Source organism: Plutella xylostella, chromosome 28 (genome assembly GCF_932276165.1).
Source record: "Plutella xylostella chromosome 28, ilPluXylo3.1, whole genome shotgun sequence".
NCBI classification, from domain to species: domain Eukaryota; kingdom Metazoa; phylum Arthropoda; class Insecta; order Lepidoptera; family Plutellidae; genus Plutella; species Plutella xylostella.
The window spans coordinates 6731213-6758988 of record NC_064008.1 but is presented as its reverse complement, the minus strand read 5'-3'; the positions used below and the strand labels follow the sequence as shown (position 1 = coordinate 6758988).

The following is a 27776-nucleotide window of genomic DNA, read 5'->3' as shown; positions in this document are numbered from 1 at the left end:
GAAAACCGCCGTTTTAAACCCGAAACCACTTAAGCCGAGCAACCCTTAATTTTCAGCGTAAACTCAACGACGTCATTACTCTAAACTGCGTTCCATCGAGCCGAAGCAACATCCGCGTAATGCCACAAATTAAAGCTTAAAACGGACGCTTAACAGCTGACCCAAAATCGAACTCAAACCCCCCTGTCTGGGCGCCGGCGAGCGAAAAGCAATGGGGCGGGGTTTGTAGCCCCGCCCCCAGCCAAACTCACGCCAAGGAACGATAACCACATCAAAAGTGTTCCGGCTGTGGCATTAAACGCGCGGAACCCTTGCCCGCCGGAAAAAAATCGCCGCGCGCTCTATGGTCGCTCTGGTTTCCCGCCACGGAACTGTCAAATATTTTCGTCGAAAAAGTTTTTAATGTTAATGATTCGTTTTTGTCGTCGATTTAATTTTGGAGGTTGAATTTTAATTACAGTTAATTTAATTATTTGAAATAAGTATCTTGCGATGTTAATTGCGTATGAAATAATAAACAGTGATGTTTAATTTTTGGTGATACTATTGTGACTGTCACCTGTACAAACAGTTTTATAATGTTTTGGATTAATCACCGAAATGTTGAACCTAATTAATAAAATTACGCATTTCGATAAAGTTAAGTAATTCTAGTAAGAACCGATTTTAATACCTATATTGTACTTAACAATATGAAAATAGTTTTTTTATGAAATTAACATAAAAACCTGAAGGTAATATAATATCGTGTATGGACTTAAAGTATTACGGCAACACAATGGAAGTAGCTCAAACACCATTGCAGTTGACACAGGAGCATCAGGACCACAATCGGATGAACGGTAGGTAGTTTACCTGACAAATGAAACTGAAAATTATGGAGCCTTTTTGACACTAAACCCTAGTCTTGGACATATTCTACCAATGTCAACCTTCAAGGACCTCTCAGGGATGCTTCGTGCGAGATCAGTGGCGTTTTCAGCAGGGCCTCAAGTCTGCTAAGGAATGGCGGCTCAATGCTATGTCGCCTGAATGGTTTTCCGACTTTAGGTATCCGTTTTCTTTTGGTTAGTGAGTCCCAGTAGTGCAATATGAAACATTAATACTTATTACTGTATATTAACATTAGTTATTTAAAAATTATCCAATAAATATTTCTAAAACGCAGATAATGAATGCGAAACCCATGCTGCCGACACACAACACTGTGCCAACATTCCTTAGCAGGCTTGGGGCCCTAGATGATGGTATGTCACCTATCACCAAAATTAAATTTGAAAATCCAGTAAAAGATAAATTGGTTAAAAGTCGGTCGGTTATACTTGCAGATATGGGGCGTTAATAGCTGCGTTAACCTTACAAGTCTTGCATGCTTGATCTCTTGAAACAGGTTTTTTTACCATAGTATAAACATTTTATAAGTAGGTACCCAATTGGTGTTTTTATTCTTATTAGCCCAAAGTTTATTGGTGTTCCCAAGCATAAGGGCCTTAATTCCATCGAATCTAAACACAAAATGCTAACCGCTCTGTCTATTAGCTATCAATCGCCTCATCATCATCACATCATCACAACCCATCACATCCCCACTGCTAGGGCTTAGACATTGTGTGGATTGGTGAATCGCCATAAATACTTATATCCAATTCCGTTTTGAAAGTCCCCTAAACCTATTTATTGGCTATGTTGTTAGGCAATCAATCCTATTTTTACAAATACAATATTTAGTTATGTATGTTTGAACTATATATTGAAGTTATAAATACTAATAGTTATCCAATTTCGTTTGAACACCCAAAGGTAATCAATCAAATTTTTTCACAAATTTTCATTATAATATATTTAAACTGAGTTTTAAACATCTATTTGTTTCATTTAGATATACCATAATTATAATAATAAGTAGGTAGGTATAATACGTTAATAAGGGGTAACTAAAAAACTCCGCTATAATAACGTCGCGACACAATGGCTGAATAACACGGGTGGCAAGCCGTCGGCGGGCTGGATCCAATTTCAGAATATATGGGTTCAGAATTAGCCTACCATTATTATGTAAAAGGTAGGTAAGTACCTATACACAGTCTCTTTGTACTCTATATTCATATTTTCATAACCTCTTCGCGTCTATTCCCGCCCACTCCACTCGATCGTTCTTTTTTACCGCGCCTAAAAATACAGGCAAAGGACATTAGTATTCAGCCAACGTCTGCCAGTAACTCGGGGTCTATTTGACTGATTTTCAGCCGCTCCATGATTTGCCACTTTACCCGGTCAGCAAGTGTTCTGAATACAAAACAGCCAATAGCAGAGGTGGAATTTGGAAATCACGTTGCGTGTTCTTGAATATTTATGCTTGTTGGTCGGGTGGGCTTGATTGGTAAAAGCGAGTTTAATTGGTCACCGGCTGATCGGAAATTCGAAAAAAATATATACCTACAAATTATCTGAGCTACGTTTTTTGTGACATTAGAATATAATCCTCTTCAGTTTTCACACTAAACGTTATACCTACCAGAGAAACAAATTTCTCCTCAAGAAGAAGTGGCGAAAAACACACATACAGAAAGAGTTGAGAGTCTTGAGACACACCCAAAGAAAGCAATAAACGGAAGACACATAGGCGCAATAAAACCCCGCCGCAAAGAAATACAAAGAGAAGTGGGTAATTTAATAAGATCCATAAAAAAAAGTTTGGCCCGCCATCGAAATGGGAAGTCAGAAAAATGTCGAGACAACGCCGCCTCGCTAAAGCCGCGGTATCAGAATAAATCAATGTTTGTTTGTCCCAGAGTGTGCTACTCAGAATGGAACAGAAAATGGCTGGAGTTGCTCTTTGTGGTAGGAATATTTTGTGTATATGTACCTAAGTCGAAGATACTTAGTAACTTTATTTTTGATATTACATACCTGCCTATTTTAGTAATGAATACCTATTTATAGACATAAACAGAATGAAAAGCTAAAAAATACATTCTGAATCGCTGTAAGAATAGCGCCATTATAATAATAATTCATTTATTTCAGATATTAAATCCACACAAAACTCCATAAAATCCATGGAAATGTGTTAGTTACAATGAGGCCCTAGTCTAAATTAGTAAATTATCGATTATATTTAGTTTTAACACATATTTTAGTGAACGTATTATTTAGCACCTTTGTTAGTCAGCCGTCGGCACGCTAAAAACCAGAATAACAATTTTCACAACAGAATCTGATAAGAAAATCTCTACCCATCTCACAAACCTCCAATAGAACTGGAAAACTTTGTCGCTTGCCTTTTATTTCCTTTTCTTTTGACGCGCCAAGCCCTTGATCCTCTCTGATTAATTTCGTAACTACCCTCCCTTTTTCCCTATACCGAAGGGGGGCACAAATCTCCCAAATCCGGGATAGGAATTCAACACTCAAGACTGAAACGCTTCTAGAGGGTTACTTTATGCTGATGAAAAACGAACGAACGAGAGCTGTCGTGCAATCGGCACGTTTAAAACAACGAGATAGAGTCGTGGCTCGCTCCGAAAGTTTTTCGTTATATAGAGTTACCTTTGTACGAAAGCTGAGTTGGAAGGCTTTCGGGGATTCAATTGGGAGCGTTCTTTTATTGGCCCATTGAAAAACATGAAGTGTGCCGAGCTTTGGTAGAGTCTTGGAGTGAGTGGGAGGAATAGGATATTGTTGACTGTAGGTATACAGGGTCACAAAAGTGGAATAGCACTAAGCCGAAACGGGGTGACTCAGAAAGTCATGTAAATGTTGTTTAGAATGACCTGCTGTGTTAACCTCGTTTCAGCTTAGTATACCTACCACTTTAGCAACACCCGGTATTAGGTAACAATGATTATAATAACACATGTTATTATAATCATTGTATATAGTAAATGTATACTTGCCACCAAAAATTACCTATTACAATTAAAATAAACATTTCGCCTTTTTATCCAAATAGCTGCAAGCTTTTGTCCATTTAATAACATCAGGCACTCCAAACCAAACTCTCTTCATTCAATCCGACCCTTTTCCGGTCAATAACAAAACAACCAACCTGCTAATCTCGAATTAATCATAATATGAAACAGTTTAACCTACAGTATGAAATATGACTGGGGCCCCATATGGGATGACCCAAGGGACCTATCTTATGGTATTGATTTTATATTGCTCGCATATTGCGCGGCCGGGTTTTATCTGTGGGTAAAAATAATAGAATGGAATAGAATAGAATAACAGCATGGTTGGTAATGTTGGTATGCGCTGTGTATCTTGTTAAATTGTCATTTTTTAATGCCTAACACTTACAAAATAGCTACTTAGATTTTCCTAGTGAGCTTTCCTTTACCTCAAATGGTTTCCCATGGTTTTCTGTGATAAAAGGTGACTTACGTACCTACCTATTATATACTCTTTTTCATTACTTACTTTATATAAATTATTCATTCATTCATATAAATTATTAGATAATTGCAGAACAATAGTAAGTAAAAGCCTTAATATACCTACTTAGCTCATAAAATTTACAAAGAGTGAAAATCGGGCCTTGATTAAAATAGCGTTAGGTGGATTAATATTAAAATGGGTACAAAATCTTATTAAATTGCAACACTGCCCCTCACAGAAACAAGGTAGAGATAGAGAGAGAAAAAGAAAGAAAGAGAAAACAGACTGTACCAAAAACTACGGCCGTGTCAGACAAAGGGCAAAAGCGTAACGAGACAAAAACAAATTAAATTCACCCAAATCGCATTGTTACCGAAATGTAGTTACAATTTGACGAGGCCCGCCCGTCATCGAGTTATCTTATTTTGTGTAGAGCTACGAATGGGATAGACAGGGACAGATACAAAATGGCGGCCACGAGAAGTGAGCTTTTGCTTGCAACCATAATCTATTTCTAAATAACTTCTGTGAGTAAATAAGTTGGCGGAAACTAACATTCGAACTGGTCTGATAAAACCAGTATTTAAATGAAAGTAAAAAAAAAGCATTTTCATATATAAAAGGCCTCAGATATAATAACAACGGTTCTTTCACTATTTTATATTTATATACTTTCTAGTGAAATAGATTTCAGTTATAGATTTCAAACAAATTTCAACCACAGCATTGATTTAAACTCAATCAAATCTCATATCTTAAGAAATTCACTTTTTTATACCTAGGTAGTTTGCAATCAAACTCGCATTTAACAACCAGCCTTATCATACCAAATCGAATCTACCCTTGAAAGTGAAAGTCATCACTTAATAGGTTTGCCACATTAGTCGCTATAACAACGAACCAAATCCATCATGTTAAGTTATTAGAATTCACAAACAAACAGGCTTTTCGACATTGACGATTGTTTTTGTCACTGATATATGTGTTATGATACTTAATTTACAAATTAGCAAACTTTCCCCCACACTCCTCCAAAATAGTAATCCCACTGCCGCCTCTACCTCTCCTTAGCTCTACACGCCAACGTGTTGCGACTGCCACCGACAGTTAATAATAGGTAAATAAATAAATAAATGGGATGTGCCCATTGTGCGTTGATTGTGAGGCAGCAATTATTGCTAACTGGCTTTGACTCGTGGCTTCAAGTGCAGAGATAGAGCAACCCTCTGAAATAAAGGGAGGTTATAAGTTCGCGTGTCTGTCTTATGTTAAATCAATGAATAGGTATACACTTTTACTCGTTTACTAAATATTAAAATTTTACCAAACGAGATTTTTTTAAAAGTTTTATCTGAAAAGTGGTTTGTAGCATTATGTTTGCTACGAATTTTCGTAGCAACATCTTCTTAGCCCTATACAAATACAGTATTTCTTTTTATTAATTTGAATGTGTTTTAAGCTTGTGATGTTGTTTTTTTATCTTTTGAAAGTAAGAAGAAATTAAAAAAATTATACTCTTACACAGAGATTTCAAACAAATTTCAACCACAGCATTAATTTAAACTCTATCAAATCTCATCTCTCAAGAACTTCAGTTTTTTTTATAGTTCGCAATCAAACTCGCATTTAACTACCAGCCTTATCATACCAAATCGAATCCACCCTTGAAAGTTAAAGTAATCACTTAATAGATTTGCCACATTAGTCGCTAAGGGCCGCTCCCCTGCTGGATTAAGGGCCGCACTGATTATTAGGGTTGCCAATGAACTGAATATTAATTTTTAGTTTTACGATTCATGAAATTACAGTAGGTAAAAATGTATCTTGTTCTGAAGGCCTATTATACATTTAGCACTATCAAAAATTTATATAAAAAACGACTTAATAATTTATTGAATAGGTACCTACTCGTAATTCAGTTGTGACAGTGGTAAAGGAACTTTTGTCGATACATTAAAAATCGATTCCATTTTTAGTTATGTAGTTTAACTAAATGTTACTATTTCAATATTAAAATAATTTTTTTTTATTTATTTAAACACTTTATTGTACACAGAAACATAATATAAATACAATTCCAAAAAATGCTTTTTCACATTACATATAAAATAGAACTTACGACTTTAAGGTGCCTGTTAGTTGACAACCCTAAAACGAATGAATAGCCGAAAGGGTGTGAGTACCAATTGCTGGTTTATTGCCGGACCGATGTTGAGTTACGGTTGTAATATTGAGTTGATTTTGATATGGTTTCGGCTATCCGTAACATTTCTAAATTGATTTTATGACGTTATTAGTTGATGCGTTGGAATTTATTACCTACGTTTTGTTAAGTTCTCTTCTTCTGTTATGTAGGTAAGTTACATTAGTATGAAACTGAAAAAAAACCTCTCAATATATCAAATATCACAGTTTATCCCTATAGATCTGATGTACCCAAGTATACAAAAGCTCTCTAGCTACCTTTGGGTATCAATCCATACTATCATTTTCATGCACTCAAGTACTCAATAATGGTTTTGCTTTCTTTTTAATTTACATACATACATCATGCTCACAACGAAGGGGTAATCAGAGGTGAATCCCAAGCGAATCACCCGCTTTTCGCTGTACGTTTGTACACACGTGATAGGTCGCGAGCCGTATGACCATTTTTCTTTCTTTCACTACGACAGTGTTCTTTCCTCACCAGGCGACGACAAGTCCCCGTCTCTCCGCTGGACGCCCCCGTCCTCAGCGGCGCTGGTGGCGGCGGCGTTGGCGCCCCCCGCGCTGCGCCCCTGGCTGCCCGACGCGCCGCACAAGAAGAACAACCATCTGGGTAAGAAATAGAGAGAAATCACGGTGTTATAAAGGGTATAGCAAGCCGAAAAGGGGATCATTCTGACGATTTTGTGTAGGTTGTAGACTAAAAAGTTAAAATTGCAAGCTGACTCAGTCTTTCTAGGCTCACTATACCACTTTTGTAAGACCCTTATCAGTAGGATATAGTTCTTTAGACAGCTGATCAACGAATGTCCAACTCGCAAAATCATCCATGCCGTTGGATAACCATGTAAGTAAAGCACTCGGTCCTACGCCTAGCTCTCTTCAATCGTCATCTGTCTCTGTATAATGCGACAAATCCGCGTCTCATCGTTGTACGCCCCCGTCCTCAGCGGCGCTGGTGGCAGCGGCGTTGGCGCCCCCCGCGCTGCGTCCCTGGCTGCCCGACGCGCCGCACAAGAAAAATAACCATCTGGGTAATTAAGATATACACTATACAGGGTGTTAAAAAGGTTATAGTATCTTGAAAAGGTCATCACTATCATGAATTCTTGTAAGTCGTATAAAAGTTAAAATGACAAGACCAATCATCCCCTCTCGACTAACTAAACCATTTTTTCCACACTTTGCATTTAAGTTACTTATTTAGAAAGCTGATCAACTGATGTCTATACCGCCGCATAAGAACTCGTGATGAGTTTTCGAGTGGACAATATGAACAGGCAAACGTTTATTTTCTTGAATTTTATATCGTGGCGAAGACGCGCTCCGACTCATCTCTTACCTCACACAAAGAGCGCCACAACTTGTTTATCCCTCATATTCGTTCAAGAATGCAAGATGAATAGATACTACCATTAAGAACTACCATTTTGTAACATTTAACGCCGATTTTTATAACAATATTAACTATAGCAGAACCAGGATTTAATTAACGCCTATCAATTTATGATAACCATTATTATTTCCACCCCCAGGCTTGGTCTGCGTGGTGTGCGGCGACACGAGCTCGGGCAAGCACTACGGCATCCTCGCCTGCAACGGCTGCAGCGGCTTCTTCAAGCGCTCCGTGAGGAGGAAACTCATATACAGGTACCTGATTACACCTACCGAGTATATGCCTCGGTGGTCTAGCGGTACAAGCTCTGCTTCACGACCCAGAGGAACCTGTTCTGCGACACGTAGATGTCGCTGTATAGTCGCGTGCGACGTCGCAGAACAGAGCGCTACTTCGCGGCAATACGTAGACGACATGTGCCTAGACAGGTTCTGCGACAATTTGTCGCCTAGTGAATACGAGGCATTATACCAAATGATTTCCTAAATATTGGTATTTTATTTTAACTCTATTTCAATATATGTGGCGTTAAAATGAAAGTAAAACAAATAAATAACAATGAAACAGCGAAATACTAAACCAACACTTTCCCAACCCACGACACAAAACAATGGGGGCTTATAAAATGAGATCACTTCAACAATCGGTTTATTTGACCAGCCGTTTCAGTAATATCAGCGAAAAACCGTGTTACGAAAAATTAAAAAACCGACTTCAAAAAACCACTAAAATGTAAGAAATAATTTAAGGTTTACACAAATTCTACTCGTATGAGACAGTACAAATATACCTAAGCAGGAACTGTTCTTTTTTGATGTTGGTGCGGTGACAAAGTAATCTGAAGAAATATGGCACCAACTTCAAAAAAGAACAGTTCCTGCTTAGGTATACTTGTACTGTCTCATACGAGTAGAATTTGTGTAAACCTTAAATTATTTCTTACATTTTAGTGGTTTTTTGAAGTCGGTTTTTTAATTTTTTTAATTATTATTTTATTTAATAGTTTTTAGTTTATTTGTAATAATTTTCAATCAAAAGTAAGGTGCAAATGATACCAAAAAGTCCTACTAATCAATACGAATCATTCAAGCCTAAACACGAAGTAGTTGCTATATACCGTTGAGGAGTTCCCCTGACTGCCTTCCGTTTCCATCATCAGATCAGCTCAAGGTCACCATCATATTTTTTTGTTATAAGAACTATATTTACGTTCTTAATTTCATTAGAATCGGTTAATATGTGCCCAAAATGGAAATTCATACCCTGTTTTTACCCCTTTACCCACCCTTGGGGGTGAGATAAAATTCTGAAAAAAAAATGGGACCACCTGGGAGCTCAACCCAATACAACAAAAAAAGAATTTTCAAAATCGGTTCATAAACGGCGGAGTAATCGGTGAACATACATAAAAAAAAATATAAAAAAAAAAAAAAAGATCCCGACGAATTGAGAACCTCCTCCTTTTTTTGAAGTCGGTTAAAAATATCCATACATGCCTGCTTACTCAATAGACAAATATTGAGTGGGTGGGTTTACTAGAAATCCAGTGAGGTTTCATTGTGATCAAACTATTCATTATATTGGTTACCTAAAACAGGAAAACGTACACCTTAAAATTCAGGCTGGATGAAAAAGACCGTGGATAGAGTGTTTTAGATAAACAAGAGAAGTCAATGGGTATACTTACTACCTTCCTATTGTGTACTAAGAGCTGATTTTTCAATAGTCAAATAAACATTATGTGAGGAATAAAATAGTTCCTGTCACTGTCTCATACAAGCATTCTGATGCGACAGCATCAGAATTATTCCTCAGATAACTTTTATCTGCCCATTGAAAAATCAGCCCTAGGTCTATGCTTCCTATCCGTCTCTAAAAATATATAAACTCACCAGCAATTTCAAAAAAAGTTCAACAATTAATCAAATCAAAAAAGGCCCGAGCTCAATGAGGTCGAAGTTTCCCTCGCGAGCTCAGAATAATAACTTTGTCGCGAGTACACAGATGCACCAAGAATTAAAAATATGCTCCTCTGCAGTGCACGGCTTAAGTGGGTTCAAGTCTTCCCGCTTTTTCTATTGTCATTTTTGGTACTGGCTGGCAGATGCGACCTCTTTGCATTTCTAACCAACGGAATATCATCTCTATTTGTTATACGTTAAAGTGGATGTTGGTAGTTCGATGGTGAATTCACCAAATAGGTTCTTTATAATGCAATGTTTAGTTGGATTAGTAACATTTTGATTGAAGATCTTTTAGGGTGCAGGGGGTGTTATTAATTTGTGATTTACTTGTCTGTGATAGATCGCTGTATGCGGTTTCATTTTTAGGAAAGTTATACTTACGTACAAAGTTACCCTAAAATATAGTATCGGCATTATCAGCCTGTAGTTAACTACTGCTGGACATAGGCGTCTTCAAAAGTCACGAATTATAAATCAATGGAAAATATCGAGCCTTTACTTTATTGGTCTTTGAAAAACGAAGTGTAATGCCCTAGTTAATGATTCATTCACAATAGCTCAGTCAAATATTACCAGAATGTTGACTTAGTTGTTACTTGTTACCTATCCTCTTTTGATGTTTTGCCAAGTATTTCTTAAGTTAAAGAGTGATATTGTAAAACTGTGCCACAGATGTTTAATATTTGCTCTTTTGTACTATATTTTAGTCCGACTTTCTCTTTTATTTCCGTCACAGTTTTGGAACTTTGAAACCTACTATTCCTTAATAAGTTATGGTTAACACATTAAAAATTACTAGTATAAACAAGTATATCTATGTACGAGTATGAAGCGATTATTCAACAAAATCCAAAATCTCGCCATCAGATCCCAAACCCGCGATAAAATTAAAATCAGTTTAACATTTGGCCCCATTTTGTCAAGTGGCGATACGATATACGATTAATCCGGCACCGACCATAATGCCATTGTGCGCGCACCCTTACGTAGATAGCAACATACCATGTGTGCGGACGGCTTTATTCTTTAGTGATTCGATTTACCAAATGGACTTTTGAAAGATAGAGTTTGGCGGAGGCAATCTGGAAATGATTTGGGATGTTGGAAATAGGGTGGAAAATATGAATACTTTTTAAATTGTTTAAGTATCTAAAGTGGGTGTTGATTCTTAATCAAATTTATTATATTAGGTAGTAGTACATTCAATAAGGAATGCTTTCAAAAATCTACCAAAGTGCTTGGATAGCTTCAGTATATTATGTTAATTCAGAGCAAAAGAAACTTATAGGTACCTAAATTAAGTAAAGCTGCTTAATCAGCCAAACTAATAATGTTCTGTATCAAAATGAATAATTAAAGCAATGATGAGTAATGTAACAGTAAATTATTTTTTAAAGTATTTTAGGTGAGTATAATATTTGAAGGAAAAACAAATACAGTTTATTTTATACATAAGTAGAATGTCGCAGCCGCCGCGGCCGCCGTAGCAATAGCTTTTCCTCTACACATAACATGTTGTACCACAATCCCACACAACGTCACCATAGAACGGTCCTTCGAGCCCACTATAAGCCTATTACGTAGCGGGATTACAAGTAATGAAATATCTTTAATCTTTATTACGCCCTGTGTTGACAGATTTTTCCTTCCGCCATCTTGTTTCGTTGATTGGATGAAGATTGTGGTGGTTGTATGTAGCTATTTCTGACAGGGCCATTTATTGTAGATTTAACCTCTTGCCGAAAAAAGGGAGTGTTTTCAGTTTGGTTTACGTGTGTGTCTGTATGTGGCGCTATATATAGCTATCAATTGGCCGAGTTTTAAAATATTGATTGATTCTTTCTTTCTTTCTTTGTTTACTTAGTGCAAATGACCGGTGTAGAAGTACCTTACCGGATATGTATGCGACGGATTAAAAAATGCTACCACAAACCCATCATTATACTTATTTATTTATACACAAGCCCGTCTAAACTCTACATTATGGAGTTACACCTACAACATAACTACTTGACGGATTCACACATAAATACGACCCTATCTAGTATAACACTCTAAATAATTACATAGATTATTAAAACAAAACATAGTGGATTTAACCAGAAACAGACGCATACAAACACACATATTTTACACTCAGATCTTGAAAAGTAAGAAAATCTTCCATCCAAATAATTATGTACCTACCTAATACATGTAGGTAAATGTATGGAGACTATCCGTGTGTGTTTTGATATTTATATTTATTCGGAGTTAAAAATCCATCAGTAGCAGTACATTCTAAAACCCTTTTTCTTTCTCCCCCTAGATGCCAGGCCGGCACGGGTCGATGTGTGGTGGACAAGGCTCACCGAAACCAATGCCAGGCGTGCCGACTGAAGAAATGCCTCGCCATGGGCATGAATAAGGATGGTAAGTGCTATGTCTGTCGAATAACCGATTTTTGGTGCGGGTGTTGCATAGTGAATAAGGCTCTGACGTCTAACAAACGTATTTGGTGGAAATCTAAACTGGGTATGGAATTACGAATTGTAATATAGGTTAACCTACAAGCTATTATAACAACAATGAATATATTGTATTGTATATGGGATCTCTGGCATCGCCACTAACTTCAACATTTTGATTATCAAAATCAAAATGATCCCATATCAAATTGTGTCGCAAATATCGATAAACAAATATACGCTTGATTAGTTTAAATCATAATATGCATAATGCATAATATATTAGTGAAAAAATCTTTTTTCACGTCGATGAAAAGCCAATGGTATAACTAATGACATGATATCATGAATAATATATTATCGGGTTGCTGTATGATGCTATTGATGCCCAAGCATTGTCCAATCCCTCCTATAATTATAGAATGATATCGAAGGGTTTATCGAAAGGTAATGAGTTTAATTGTAGAAATTATCGATCAATTGTATTGGGGCTATGAAGTTGAAGAATTGCATTAAAAGATCTGCTATAGTGGTGAATTATTTGAGGTGTATTCTATTGGTTAACCGTGAGAGAATTATAGAAATAAATCCAATGCAAAAATAAATAAAGTAAAACGATTTTTCGTCAGTTAAAAATTATGTACTTATAAAGTACCTACTGAAATTATCTAGCTCCGCGTTTGTTTTCACGATCGCCGATACTTAGGGCGTCTTGCACAACAAAGTTAATCAAAATTAAATAGTTTGCCTCTTGCTCTGACAGTATAATGTCAGAGCAAGAGGTCATAGATTTAATTTTGATTAACTTTGTTGTGCAAGACGCCCTTAGTTACTTATTAATAAACATGTTAAGTTAAAATTATGGTTAATATTAATATTAGAAATGTGTAAGTTCTGAGAACACGTTGAATTCTTTTGTATCGAAATAAGTATTGATCGATGAATAAACTTATTAGGTTGGTCATTTTGTTAAATATCATTAATAAAACTGACAGTTTTATTAGTTTTAAATCAGAGTGTTTCATCGTATGTTTTATATTCTAAAAGAGAAATATATAATATACCAAACCCTCGGATATGTCTTTATTTGTGTCAAAAATATGAACCGGATAACTATAAATATTATTGCGTAAGAAAGTTAAAAAATCAAATATTTCTAAAACATTCGCCATTTCTACAGCCCGTTATAATCTTCATTACGTATTCAAAATCAATTGCGATTAAATATCCGATATCAACCTACTAAAGGGTAAAATTGGCTGGTAGAAAATGCTTTTAGCATTAAGTCCACCTTTTGTACACTTATATTTCATATTTGTGCAATAAAGTATCAAATATAATAAATAAATAAATAAAATTTTCTCAGTGAGCGATGTAATCTGTATGAAGTACTAAAGTATGTAAAAATATTTTACGTTAGAAGTATTTCATCGTGAATATGATCAATGATCTTAGATGACGGTACAAACGGTAAAAATACGATACATTTCGATGAGATTTCCTTCTAACCATACTATACAGGGTGTTGCGAAATTGGTATACTAAGCCGAAAAGGGTCCACACAACTCGTCCTGGAAAACCTATTTCCAATGTCAGATTTGGGCGCACCAATAAAAAAAATGCCCATACAAAATTTAATCAATATTTTATTCATTAGTACCCTTTTTGCAACACAACCATGATCATAACATATCTTTTATTCCTGAAATCAAAGACCTTCTTTGCTCGGATCACTGATAAAATTGCACTCCACGCTACCATCGTCCTCTAACCATACCTCGAGGCGATGCTTTGTAGTTTTAACTTTCGTAATTATCAGCACATTAGTGGTTTGTGGGAACATGTCAGCTCGACTCATTATAAAGTAGGCGTGGTCTTCCAATTGGTCTTATTAGATTTTGCGTTTGTTCATGCTTTTGCGTGGTGGTTTGTGTTGTTGGTTTGTTCCGGTCCATACCATAAATCCTAATCCTAACTAATATTATAAATGCGAAAGTAACTGTGTCTGTCTGTCTGTCTGTCTGTCTGTGTGTCTGTCTGTTACTCTTTCACGCCAAAACTACTGAACGGATTTGAATGAAATTTGGTATACATACGGTCTAGACCCTGGGAAAGAACATAGGCTACTTTTTATCCCTGAAATCCCACGGGAAAACTTTTTAAGGCGAAGCGAAGCGCGCGGGAACAGCTAGTAATCAATAAAAGTATAAATTATCATCAAATCACATGATCAAAAACGTGGTTCCTATGTTAAAATCTCAATGAAAAATGATTTAAAATTACTTTTTTTTTTTTATTTACACAAATAAACGCATTTTTTATGTTTATGATTTAGCAGCGGTTATGCAGAGCAATTTTTACCAAAGCAGGGCTTTATTAATAAAAAAAATCTATAAACTGTGCATATTATAATTAAATATTATTGCATGTTAGATTACCCTACTATTTATGTGTACTTTTCAATAAATTCCTGTACCACCACGGTAGGTAAAAGCAATCTACATTTTAGAATACTTACGTTTTGTAATATAATTCTTATAATTTCATCTGTTTTTCATAATTCAATAAATTAAAAATACAAATATTTAAATCTAAAACTTTTATCTCAAACTCTTGACCACAATACAAAAAGCATCGACACTGTCACAACGAACAAACATCTATACAACGATGAATAATGAAGTGACCCTAATGTTAACCCTTCAACGCTAAGCGTAAAATCTGCACTAACTAGTGACATAGGTGGCGTGTGAGAACAAATGAGGGACACACTGACAAAAGAAGATGCCCCGGGCATCGCGACGGGTTATTATTTATTATTATAGTTTACCACAGTTATTATCCTGGGGACGGGTTCGATCGATTTTGGAAAGCTTGGTTTTTGAAAGTGTTAGATCTAACACTTTCAAAAATCGGGATGTATAAGTATAATATTATTATATTTTTTCGTTCAGTCTATAATATCAATTACTTACATTTACTCAAGTGTGGAACCTACTTAAGTGTGGTATTTTTTCGTAAGTAGTATAAAGAGACGATAAAACATAAGTGCTAATAAATTGGTCTGACCACATAAATATTAAAAGTTTTGAGTAAATGGAATTCGCAGCACATTTAGAATAGAATAGAGAATAGAAATCATTTATTTGACACACAGCAAAAAAAATATATGAAAAAACAAAAATACAGTAACTTTCAAAAACAGCTAAGTACTTATGTATAAAGAACTTAAGTAATAATTAAATCAAACAAAAAAAATATATGTACCAGTACAAAACATTGGACAATATGCTGCGTGTCAAAAAGGCACATCCACTCAGCTATTGCTGCGCCTTAGAGGAACTCGAAGGACACAGCACTGGTGTTTCAGTGGATGCCCAGCGTGACGCACGAAACAAATTTCATTTCATTCCCACTCCCACACAACAACAAAGAACTCAGACAAACCCTGTCAAAACAACATCATAACCTCAAATAAAATGCAAACAAATCTTCCAGACTCACCATACGTCACACACAAGGGCTAAACGAGTCAATTAGGCGCGAACACATTAGTTGAGACAACCAAACAGTATTTTATAGACACATTTCAAAAATCCCTTTTTTCAACGCCACGTGTCGTCACGTGTCCGAACCGCCCCGTATACAAATTATGGCTTAGTAAAGAATGGAAGTTGTTCAATAGTTAATTTTTCGAGTTAAGTCGTGCATACGTCTGTTAGTTTAGTTCGGTTTTCGCAATTGGTTATGCACAGGCGGGTTTGGTGGAAAAATTTAAATGTCAGATTTGAATGGGGTGGTTTGAAGTTTGTATCTTTTGGTTTAATATCATTTTTTAGCAATTAAAAACTAGCTGAAACATGTAAGGGTTACGTTACATGTTTTAGCTAGTCCCTGACTTATAAAATTGTACATGATTTCTAAATAAAACCCCCAAGCTTGTTTAAAAAAATCCAGTCATTCAATTGACTCAATAAACAAGAATAATATAAAAAACAAACGAGCAACACTTGAACGAATGAAACTTTGAACTTCCATTACGAATTTCACGGATTACCATAACCTGCGAACAATGCGCCGTGATCCAATTTAACGCGAAAAGAACGAGTAAAAAAGATGTTTGCGTAAATGAGGCAGATATAGGGTTTGTCCCGGTTTGTAGTCAGCTATCATCCCATATCATCAAAATTTACTCAGGGAATCAATGTTTTTTACGATACAGGTAGATGCTGTATTTTATATTTTTAAGACAAATTAATTTTATTCAGTAATCAGATTTAATATATAATTAAAATAAAATACAGCAATATGAACTTATTTTCAAATCACTTTATCATTTCTTCAAACCTTCATATATTACATTAGGTAACTTCAAAATAATAGTACTACTTAACACAACCACTGAAAACACACGTTCCAATTTAAAAGAAACACTTTAAAAAGCCAACAAGGCCAAAACCCACTACACAGAACAGTAGCGGGCGGAGACGCGTACCCTGAGGCACGCCGCCCGCGCGCGCCTTTATTACTTTAGCTTTGTATTATTTTGCTCTCGGCTCTCTTCCGTGCAAAAGGAAAGCTTAATTTGGTTACACTTTGAGATGTCAACGTGCCGATCTAATTATTCCCAGAACGGTTTCCTCTGTGATGCACTTAGTCAGAAGCCTTGGGTGGGTGTTAATGATGTCAATTTGTCGCCTTTGCGGTTGTATCTACCTAGCTGTGGCTATGAAGTTGAGATTCGTTAAATAATGTTTGGGGTACTGAAATGAATATCGTTTAAAAAATAGCAGAATATTTTTTTATGTTATAAAAAATTTTTAGGCAATTACCTACGCATACAATAATCATTAAAATTCACTTGATAAAATTGAAAATCAGTAAAACCTATTTTAATAAACCATAATCCTACATCAATATTTATGAAAAAATACTAGTCATTTATTTCTATTCAGAACATACTATGCTTGACATTTAGCTAACAAAGAGAAAACACAGGAGAGAATTAAAGATTCATTTGTAAAATTAAATGCTAATGGGGCGATTCTGAGTTTTAATCCGGCGCTGTGCCGTCTTTGCGCTGGCTTAATCCAGGACTTAAAGTACTGTTTACGCCAAAATGTATAAGGGAAAATCTTTTCATTAAAAGGTAATTTTTAAATGTCTATTCTAACCAACACTACTCTGGTTAGGTACAGATAAATTTATTAAGTTTAGTAAGATGGCATCTTTTTGGCACATGTAAATTATGATCCGAGAACAAAAATACGCCAATTTCTCCATAGTCGGTTATCTAACCGACAGGGGTTGATTTTGATCTCCATATAAAATTCATGACAGATGTGTCAAAAATAAACCACTACTCCCTGGTTATGCTCTAACCGACAATGGAGAAATTGGCACTTTGTCTGTCTACCCGGATCCAAACCTCAGTATACAGTCAAAGTCACTAACCAATGCGCAACACGAACATCTGATACTTACCTACTTTAATAATTTTATCCTTAATAATAATAATTGAATGCTAAGCTTTTTAAGCTTAATAAAACTAAAGTACCTATATATAGTGCAAATCATATTGATACCAGAGAATGCTTTGTTTGAGTTGTAATTTACTTATTATTAAGATAATATGTATACACACAATGTAATAGGTAATTAATGACAGTACAATACAGATGTCGGAAAACTTTACACCTGTTTTGCTGCTTATAGCAGGTTGTTACAAAATCCACTTGTTTCACCGACTGTCTCTTAATCCGACGTCGCGTACCCTAACACTTAACTGTTTATACCAGAGCTAAAGCTATAGTAACAGACACTGATTAATGCGAATTTAATCCAGGCATAAAACCCCTTAATCCAACCCTGTATTAATATTCCACTTTGCATAGAACGCCATAACTAACTAGCTGACAGCAAGCGAAATTCAACGTTATGTTCAAAGGGTTGCGTATAAAATTCTCTTGAAATGTAAAGGCATAGATAAATTATTATAAAGGCGAATTTAAATTCAAACGAATATGATTCCAAAATTAAAACGATTCAAAATCAGTTTTCGAGCACAGCAATAAAATGAGAATCAGCGACGGGCGACGGAATTTAAGCTCAAACCTGTAGAACTGACAGTTGAAATTGGATTGGCCTTTTTATTGGAATCAATAAACTTTAAGCCAAATCACTGCGACAGAAGTCGTTCGGGAGAGAGACAGAGGATGCTGTTTTAGATAGGAAGGAAAGAGATGGGAGTATGTTTGATGGTTACGACTTTAGGGATAGATTTAGGGTTGTCACACAGATGAGGCCTGCACCTGGGTTCGTTTGATTTTATTTTTCAATTATGGCCGGTCCCTTTTATGTCTGTTATTTGGTATGGCTGGGACGTGCAATTTAACGCTGGATCTGTGGTTTTATGCCCAATATTGTCGAGGGATTTTTTTATTTTGTGGAAAAGAATGGTGGTGATAAAATTCATATCCTCCCTGTTTTGAGTGCGCAGTATATTTTATTTGCAAATTTTAGGAGGCTGTACATATTATAGGTATTTAGGATAGAGGCACTATAGCTTGCCCTAACTTTTATGCTTTGGATATTCTTTCAATGTAGTTGAAGTGGCTGGCTCTTGTGAATTTAAGATTATTAACATCTACTATTCAGTTTAAACAATACTACTAAGGCAATATTTATTTACTTAAAATACTCGGGGGTTTCAATATGTTACAAATCGGCACCATAAATATTATAAGTAGGTAATTATAACAATTCTAAATTCGTAGACAAATGATGATGATGTTGAGAGTAGGTTCCAATAACATTTTATTCGCATACAGGATGTTTTAGAAGTAGAATCCCTGACTCTCCATCTTATTCGTATATTGTGAATCTAAGTTTCTACTCAGTCTCGAAGGAAACTAAACTATTATCGTCATCTGTCAATTTTATGTTCCAGGCAGATTGTTGGGAACCAGTCGTAGTATCTACTATTCTGAACGTGATTGCATTGCGTAAAATTGTACATTCGGCTCGGAACAAACGTAACATTTACTTATGAGAAAAATCCAAAATATTTGAAATATTTGAAGTCACATTTTGACATTGCCATTTCCATCGTTGACTCATCAATGAATTTGTAAGAGAATCGCAAATATAGTTATTTTTTATTAATAACCAAGACACCTTCACTATTTAGTAAGTAATTTAAAAATCTAGATAGTTACTACTTAACATACACACTTCTAGACCGAAAGTATAAAAAAAACCTAACAGAAAATCATCAACTCAAAAACCTTTCCCAACAATCGCACCAACCTCATTCCATCTCAAACTTTTATCCAATCTAATCCAACTCCGGCCTTACAAAACGAAACATACCTCATTCAAACCAACCCCAACCCTATCCCCTACCAGCAAAACCTTCAATGCCTTGCATAGCTGAAGCAGCGTAGTTGCAAAGTCGAAGTTGGCAACCGGAACATCAACTACAGTTAACAACCCCCACACTATTCCCCCTTTCCGGGCAACTTCACTATAAATCACGAGGCCCCACCCCCTGGCGGCCATCTTTGAGGTATCATTTCCGGTGCGAGCGGGACGGAAGATACAGATTTACAGTTCACTGATGTCGTCTGAAGCAAAGGGTGAGGTTAAGGCGAGGCTGCATTGGTGTCTGACGAATGGTGTAGTTTTTTGCTGAAGATATTTGACTGCTATGCCGAAGATCCCAGATTATTTGTTTAAAGATATATATTTGTACTCCGGTAACACCCGATATGTATCTGTGTTGTAGATCTCAGACAGAGTAGATATATCAGCAGTCGATACCCATATTACAGACTCTGCCTAGCTTGCGGTTGGATGGCCGTGTGTGAGATGTACCCACACACATTATTATTTTCGGTGTGTTGCGTTGTTGCTACCATATATTATATTTTTATGATGGTTCCTTTGCGACGACACGGCGCACCAATGGGCCCGCACCCTAATTCAGCTGCTTGAATCTTGAATTGTAAACTGATTTTCAGATCGGTCGTTACTGGTACTTGTAGTTAATTAGTGTTTTATTAGTAGGTAGGTAGTTAATTTAGATTGTGGTACAGGGTAAAAGACACTGTTAAACTAGTTGTAAATGACTTGTAGATTGTAGATTATGCTCAAATTGTTTCCGTAAATTTGATCATTAGGTGCTCCGCCAAACGCCACCGCGACGCCGCCTCGACTCTAACAGTGGGCGGACCTCCTTAGGTAGAGCCAGCAGGTCTAGTACAGGTTTGATAGTTTGTCGAAAACTATAAAAGTTTACGTTTTCTCGCATACTAAGTGGCGCCGCTAATGGAAACTATCATGAAACTTTTGACAGATAATGTATGCAGATGACAGGAGAAAACGTAAACTTTTTTCGTTTTCATAAATAGCCAAACCCGTGCTAGAGGTTCTATTTCGCGATGTCAAAGTAATAAATGTCTGCATGACTTTTACGATACAAACAATCTTTATAAAGTCATCATGAAACAGGCGTTTACACACATAATTAACCCGGCCTAATTAATTATGATTATGAGTAAGTAAGCATTAAAAAAACGACGAATTGAGAACTTCCTCCTTTTTTGAAGTCAGTTAAAAAGATCTTCATGTTGTTACTCTTACGTTAATAATATAGGTCCCTAGCATTTTCCACAGTACCTAAGTACACCGAACAAAAAGCGCCCACACAGGTTGTATGTGAAATAAAAGGAAAACTCACTTCCTCTCTGCAGTCTACAAAGTTAGCCCCTGTACGTGAGAGGTGGCAACTGATTCTGGTTAAAAATACAATCGTGAACACTAATAGTTTGACACTGCACAGGTCTAAAAAGACAAAACAAAGATAGGTTTAGCCCGTAGAAGTAATAAACGATTACCCGTTTGGTAGCTGCCAAACAGCTAAACCGATTTTTTTATGCTAAAATACTACAGACAGATACACAGTGTAATAATACATACATATTTTTATGCTACTATACTATAGACATATGCACAGTAAAATACATATTAAAGTGTTGTCTCTATCAAGCCCCTTTAGTTCTCCCAAATTCCATACCTCACCCTCAACCCCCTAACCTTCACAGTCACGAGCATACCCCAATGACCTGATCAGTGCTATTCCGTTCCTCAGCCGTGCAGAACGAGAGGCAGCCTCGCAACACCGCCACTATTAGACCAGAGACCCTGAGGGACATGGACCAGGAACGCGCCTTGAGGGAAGCCGCCGTCGCTGTTGGGGTTTTTGGGTGAGAACCTTATTATTATTGACATTTAGTCTGGTTTCTGAGACCTTCGTGGGAACGAACCCAGTTTCAAGGCATAATGGTCGCACAACTGTGTTTGTGACATTAGAATCTAAGCTCAGACAAACCCAAAGTACACTCGCACGCACTAATGTATTTCCCCGGTGTTACAACTATATACTATATTCTTGATAGCGTACCTATCGGTGATAAACACTGGATGTCGACTAGGGTTTGTCTCTGTGGTGAAAGAGGATTAATTGGCCACTCAAATTAGCATGAATTCTGTGCGATCTAAAAATCATGCGTACTGTCGTTTTAAGCACAGTTTTTATCACCTAGAAGGTCACATTCGCAAACATCTAACATTTTTGAAATAACTAAAGAGATAGAGCTACTAACACCTACCGCTTTCCTTTTCGATTCTCCGCTCGGCTTCCTTCTCATCATGACGAAATGAACACATTCTAAAGACAAACGCGAAACCAACGAGCGTCATAAAAACAAATGCAAGCGAGTTTTCCGTGAGGTTGCGTTTTAAAGGCGTCGTTTAGAGGAAGTTTTTCCAAAAGGCGCCATGGTAGAGGTAAATATGGGCAGCGACTCAGAAAATGTCCTTTGAAATGTTGCCAGTGAATTGACTTGGAAGGTGGGAAGTGGATTTTTGTCTACTTTTTATGTTTAGACGGGTAGGTTGGAAAGAATTTCCTTTATGTATCTAGATTTCCACTGGTGCTTGTACGCGTTTCAGGTATAAGGTAATCGAGGAACGTTTAGATATAATATTACAATACTATACTTTTACACATAATCAAAAACTACGAAACTAATGATTATCATGTCCAATAGAAATAGAGAGTACCTACCTGTTCAATACGTACTTACAGTACCGATCGTAATTTTCCATAGTATAAGTATACCGAATACGTTTCAAGCTACATCTAGGTTTTCTTAAAGTATTGTTATACTCGTAACTGAATAATATTACCTACTTACTGAAAGTATAATTCGCATAGCCAGAAAAAAACAACTGATGAATAACAGTAACAGTTGAATCAAAACCGTTTCCACCATCTTTGGGACATCTAAAATATTACATTTCCATAATAATATCTTTCAGCCAACACACATTTGCACTTACCGAGATTAGGTTGCTGATCAATTCATATTTAATAGCACACTTTAGCTTTTATGACATTGGGGTATGAATGATATTTGAATAACATTTATAAGACTCGCAAATGGTATAGTTATGCGAAGTACCTAAGTACCTACCAAAAGATATAAAATTATGATGGCTAATGTAATATTTAAGAAAATCTATATTATGAACTTATTTCTATAACTAAGTGAGGCTCTCAAAAACTACGGAAGTAAATAGGTATGTACCTTTTCAGAAGAGCATAATACGATATGATAAAAGAAGCGTGGCAGCAAACATAGCACGCACCGAATGTATGTATTAATTTCTGCATAGCGATAATAGTAATCATCATCATCATCATCGCGACTCATCACGTCCCCACTGCTGGGGCACGGACTCCTTCCAATGAAGGAAGGGTTTTAGGCCTAGTCATAATAGTAAGTACTCAGCCAAAAACAAAAGACAAAAACCACCATATAACATAATTTCCAATCAGCGATCACTAGAAACTAAATTCAAAAGCCACCGCTTCTCAACACTCTTCCATTCCCACAATACATTTATATTTAAACCACCTTTAGAAGTAGATGAGAAAGATGACGGACCAACGATCACGGCAGGCTCAACGGTCGATACATCACATTATGTCCCGTCCCAGTGAGCTGATAGGCTGATACAAGTGATGAAACCCAGTCACCCGAGGGGAACCTTTGATCATGTGGATGATGCAGGGTTGTCGGGTATTGTGGTAGGGTTGGCGAGTACAAACCGATTCGGAGCATCAATAAATAAACTCTTGAAGCTAAAAATAAAAACGCTTGCTTGCAATTGGGTGCTTCATCATCTTCAGTTAATAAGTAAGCATCCACTTCAGGGTTTAACTCTTATAGCAAACCGACTACTAGAGGTTGCATCAGAAAATGACTATGGTGCCGATACAGAGGACGCATAGTACAGAACTGATTCGCATGATGTGCGATGCGTGCGATATGTAGGTGGATGAAAAGCGTCAAAATATAATGCTACTTGTGGCTAACACCTACAAATTAATGTTAGGTATTGCCGCTTTTCCTCAATTAACCTCACGGTATATGTATAATTCCCGACACTTTTTGTCTCTTTACTTGAGACAAACACAAGTCGGACTACAGCAACTTCAGAGCCGAAAAGCCGTACAGAATACGGATGCGATATGTAAAAGGGTCCATGCGTCAAGTCCCAAGATACCCTTGCCTGCCTACCCCTGGGTAGACGTCACGTCCGCAGACCCTTTTATAGAGGTTCACCTTTGTGTTCTTACATGGCTGAGTAGATTAATGTTCAGTTTCAGATACTTAGGTACGTAAGGTCTAAAAAGATGCAGTAGATAGGTATAATAATAATCGTGGTTAGGTTTAATTAAGACCCTCTACAACCTAATGACTCATTGATTTTAAAAAGGTTTCCAATTTTTGGTGCCGGACATGTTATCTAACCGCAAACCGTCCTTCCAGGCCACCAGTCTCACTCGCCATGGCGCTGTCACCAGCCCGCTACCCGCTACTGTCACCCCACTACCCTCAGCTGCCGCCGCCGCCGCCGCAGATCACACAGCCAGACTCCTCGAGGGATCGGGAGGAGAAGACTTACCATAGCGATAGTGATGGTGAGTGTTCTAGATATATATAGAAAAAAATAATTTGACATAACGGTCTGATACCCTGATTACAACTACCGAGTAGAGTGACTAAGACAGTATCCTCTGCCGGATTGACCGATGATCGGCCGCGTATACTGTCTCTGCACTCTACTCGGTAGGTGTAATCAGGGTATAAAGGACTCAGGTTGGTATAGTTGTTAGTAAGTCATTCTTAACTTCCATCATAGCAAGCCAACAAATAGGTAACAAACGTCCTAGAAGCGCCACAGTATCAGTCCTCGGACTTCTTTATCCAAACTCTGCACTCCATCATGACTCTAGCGTCCCGCTATACTATTACCTAATGATCCATCATGTTTCCAGACGACAGCATCGACGTGACAAACGAAGAGGACTCTACATCTTACTCCCCACCTGCCTCGTCAACCTACCCGCAGAACTGTATGCCTTGCAGGTAAGAGTAGCTTCATATCTACACTCACGAGCAATGAAAAAGTTCCAGTGACATACTGGAACGGTAAAGGCCTTAGTATGATAGAAGGTAAAGTATAAAGTTAACAAAAGTACGTATAAACATTCAGTCTCTCGACTACAGGATGATACCCTGGTATTCTATATTATCTTCTTAACAAATTGAATACTTAACTACATATTTTATAATAATTACATCATTCCAGGCCACTCGGAGTAGAAAGCTCGGCGGAGACGGCCGCCCGGCTCCTCTTCATGGCAGTCAAGTGGGCCAAGAACCTGCCTTCCTTCGCCAGCCTTGCCTTCCGTGATCAGGTACATCATCACTCAGTCTCACTGACCATCATCCTCAGCATATGTTGGTCCACTGCTGGATATTGGTCTAAGTGAGTCGGTCCAACGGGTTGGAGGGCGTCCACGCTATGTTTGCCTTGTTGTGGTCATTGATTCTTTAGCAGATTTAACCGGCTGTTTGCCACTTCAGGTCACATATTTTAAGAACAACCTACGTTGATATCCTTAGTTTTATGACGAATCACTTCATTTCTTTAGCAATTCTTTAGAAAAACCCTAAAGCATAGTTTTTCCATAGCAAGCAACAGATAACATCAGATTCATCATCATCAGCCTATCAGTCAAGTGCACTACTGGACGTACCTCTTCCAAAGCACGCCACTGGATGCTTAACAGCAGAATAACTGGTATAAATTTATTCAATGATTGCAGGTGATCCTCCTTGAAGAAGCGTGGTCGGAGCTATTCCTTCTCAACGCCATACAGTGGTGTCTGCCACTCGACGCCGCCTGCGCTACACTCTTTGGCAGCGATCAGCAAGATCAAGGTGGGTTTTATTGCCAGTAGCTGTTTTTAACCGGCATAAATGTTATGGTATAGAACGGATGCTATGTTAATCTGATACACTCCAAACTTTCCAAGCGCGTGGAAACTAAAAGTATGAAATGCTCTTAAAATATTTGTCAGGTCTTCTTAGCGTGTCCTAGCTACCAGTCATTACTACAGGTTATTATAGTCACCGCGTTGAAAAAAGTTTGAGAATCAGTCACAGGGTGCACTGACGCTTTAGTAACGGTAGCTACATACGTCACCATGTAAATTAAAGACAAGCAACCCCTCAATAATACCAGCTACCACAGAGCTAAAACCCCTACATATCTCTCCCTCTTCTCCCCAGAATCCGGTACATCATCATCATCACTGCGGCGGCTGCGCGAGGTGCTGGCCCGCTACCGCGCCGTGCTGGTCGACCCGGCCGAGTTCGCTTGTATGAAGGCTATTGTGCTGTTTAAATCTGGTGAGAGGAATGTTTCATAATCTTCATATAGTAGGCTACTGCCCGTGTCATAAGAAGCCAGTCGCAATCTCTGCTGAGAGAAATTCCCTCCGATGGAAGTTCAATCCTCCTGTTTCTAGATACCGGTATGTTATGAGCGAGCGTTCGCTCTAAAGTCCGATACGTCATCAGCAGATCTTCGCTCCGTATATCTCTAGAAAGAATCCGGAAAGTCCTCAATGGGTATTTCTAAGAGACAAGGGGAGGAATCTCCGGTACGTTGTCAGCGAATCTGCGCTCCCTCTGTCTCTAGAGTCCGGTAAGTCATGAGTGGCTCTTTGCTCAATTTATCTCTATTATCCGGTAAGTTATCAGTGGCTCTTTGCTCCATTTATCTCTATTATCCGGTAAGTCATCAGTGGATCTTTGCTCCATTTATCTCTATTATCCGGTAAGTCATCAGTGGATGTCTTAATTAGAATCCGGTACATCTATGGCGTCGCTGCGGCGGCTGCGCGAGGTGCTGGCCCGTGCTGGTCGACCCGCCCGAGTTCGCTTGTATGAAGGCCATTGTGCTGTTTAAGTCAGGTCAGAGTGGTTTGTACAGAATGACTTAGAAGGTACCTATAGGACGTTCGCATGGCTCCTGTCATGAGTTTCACCGGATCTTCGCTCACCCCTAGAGATGACTCTAGAGGTAGAGATCATCAGTAGGCCTTCGCTTCTTAGAGGGTACACATTTATTTATTTTATTTATTTAAACACTTTATTGCATACACATAAAAACATACAAAATAAGTATACAGATGATTACATTAATTCACAGTCTATGTACACAAAGGCGGACTTATCGCCTTAATATATACTTAACATATTATTTTGTTATACGTTATTCCGGTACGTACATACAACATTCAGTTCTTATCATGTTCTTCGTCAAGCCTCTACCTACATTTCTAGGCCCGGGTCTCCTATCTACGCCGTAGATCGCGTCCAGCGTCACGCCGAAGGCCGCGTCACAATGCTCATTATGTCTACGCGACAACGTCGGCGTGTGAGGGAGACCGCATCAGTACATTTCTATAGTGAGCATCGTGACGCGGCCTACGGCGTGACGCTGGACGCGACCTACGGCGTAAATAGGAGACCCAGGCCTAAGATCGTCCACCCAGCGTCATCAATTATCCATCTAACCAACCCTCTCTTTTCCAGAAACCCGCGGCCTAAAAGACCCGCTACAAATAGAGAACCTGCAAGACCAAGCGCAAGTCATGCTCATGACCCACTCCCGTACTGCCCACAGCGCCGCCCCCGCTCGCTTCGGACGGCTCTTACTGTTACTGCCATTACTGAGGTTATTAACTCCTCAGCAACTGGAAAGAGAGTTCTTTGCCAAGACTATTGGACAGACGCCGATGGAAAATGTGTTGGCTGATATGTATAGGAATTAGGCTCAGTGTAGGATGATACAAAAAGAGTAAAGCAAGCCAAAGCGGGTTTTCAAAACAAAAACTCTTGCATCGTAAACATGTGCAGATAACCTGCTTATGTAAATGCGCTAAAAATGTTTCAC

General features: G+C 37.7%; 1 protein-coding gene across 1 annotated transcript; it reads left to right on the top strand.

Annotated features, from left to right (window-relative positions):
- Positions 1-292: 292 nt before the first annotated feature.
- On the top strand, positions 293-27654 carry LOC105397496 (photoreceptor-specific nuclear receptor). Its single transcript, XM_048631130.1, has 11 exons — positions 293-842; positions 7073-7201; positions 8124-8238; positions 12257-12360; positions 21547-21661; positions 24296-24447; positions 24805-24895; positions 25119-25227; positions 25639-25753; positions 26105-26224; positions 27416-27654. Exons 1-11 carry the CDS (start codon positions 752-754, stop codon positions 27652-27654), a joined length of 1380 nt encoding a protein of 459 aa, XP_048487087.1. The 5' UTR covers positions 293-751.
- The last annotated feature ends 122 nt before the right edge of the window (positions 27655-27776 follow it).

Coding starts and splice junctions, on each gene's coding strand:
- LOC105397496 (XM_048631130.1), top strand. CDS start 752: ATGGACTTAAAGTATTACGGCAACACAATGGAAGTAGCTCAAACACCA. Junction 843..7,072: donor GGACCACAATCGGATGAACG/GTAGGTAGTTTA, acceptor TTTCCTCACCAG/GCGACGACAAGTCCCCGTCT. Junction 24,896..25,118: donor CAGAACTGTATGCCTTGCAG/GTAAGAGTAGCT, acceptor ACATCATTCCAG/GCCACTCGGAGTAGAAAGCT.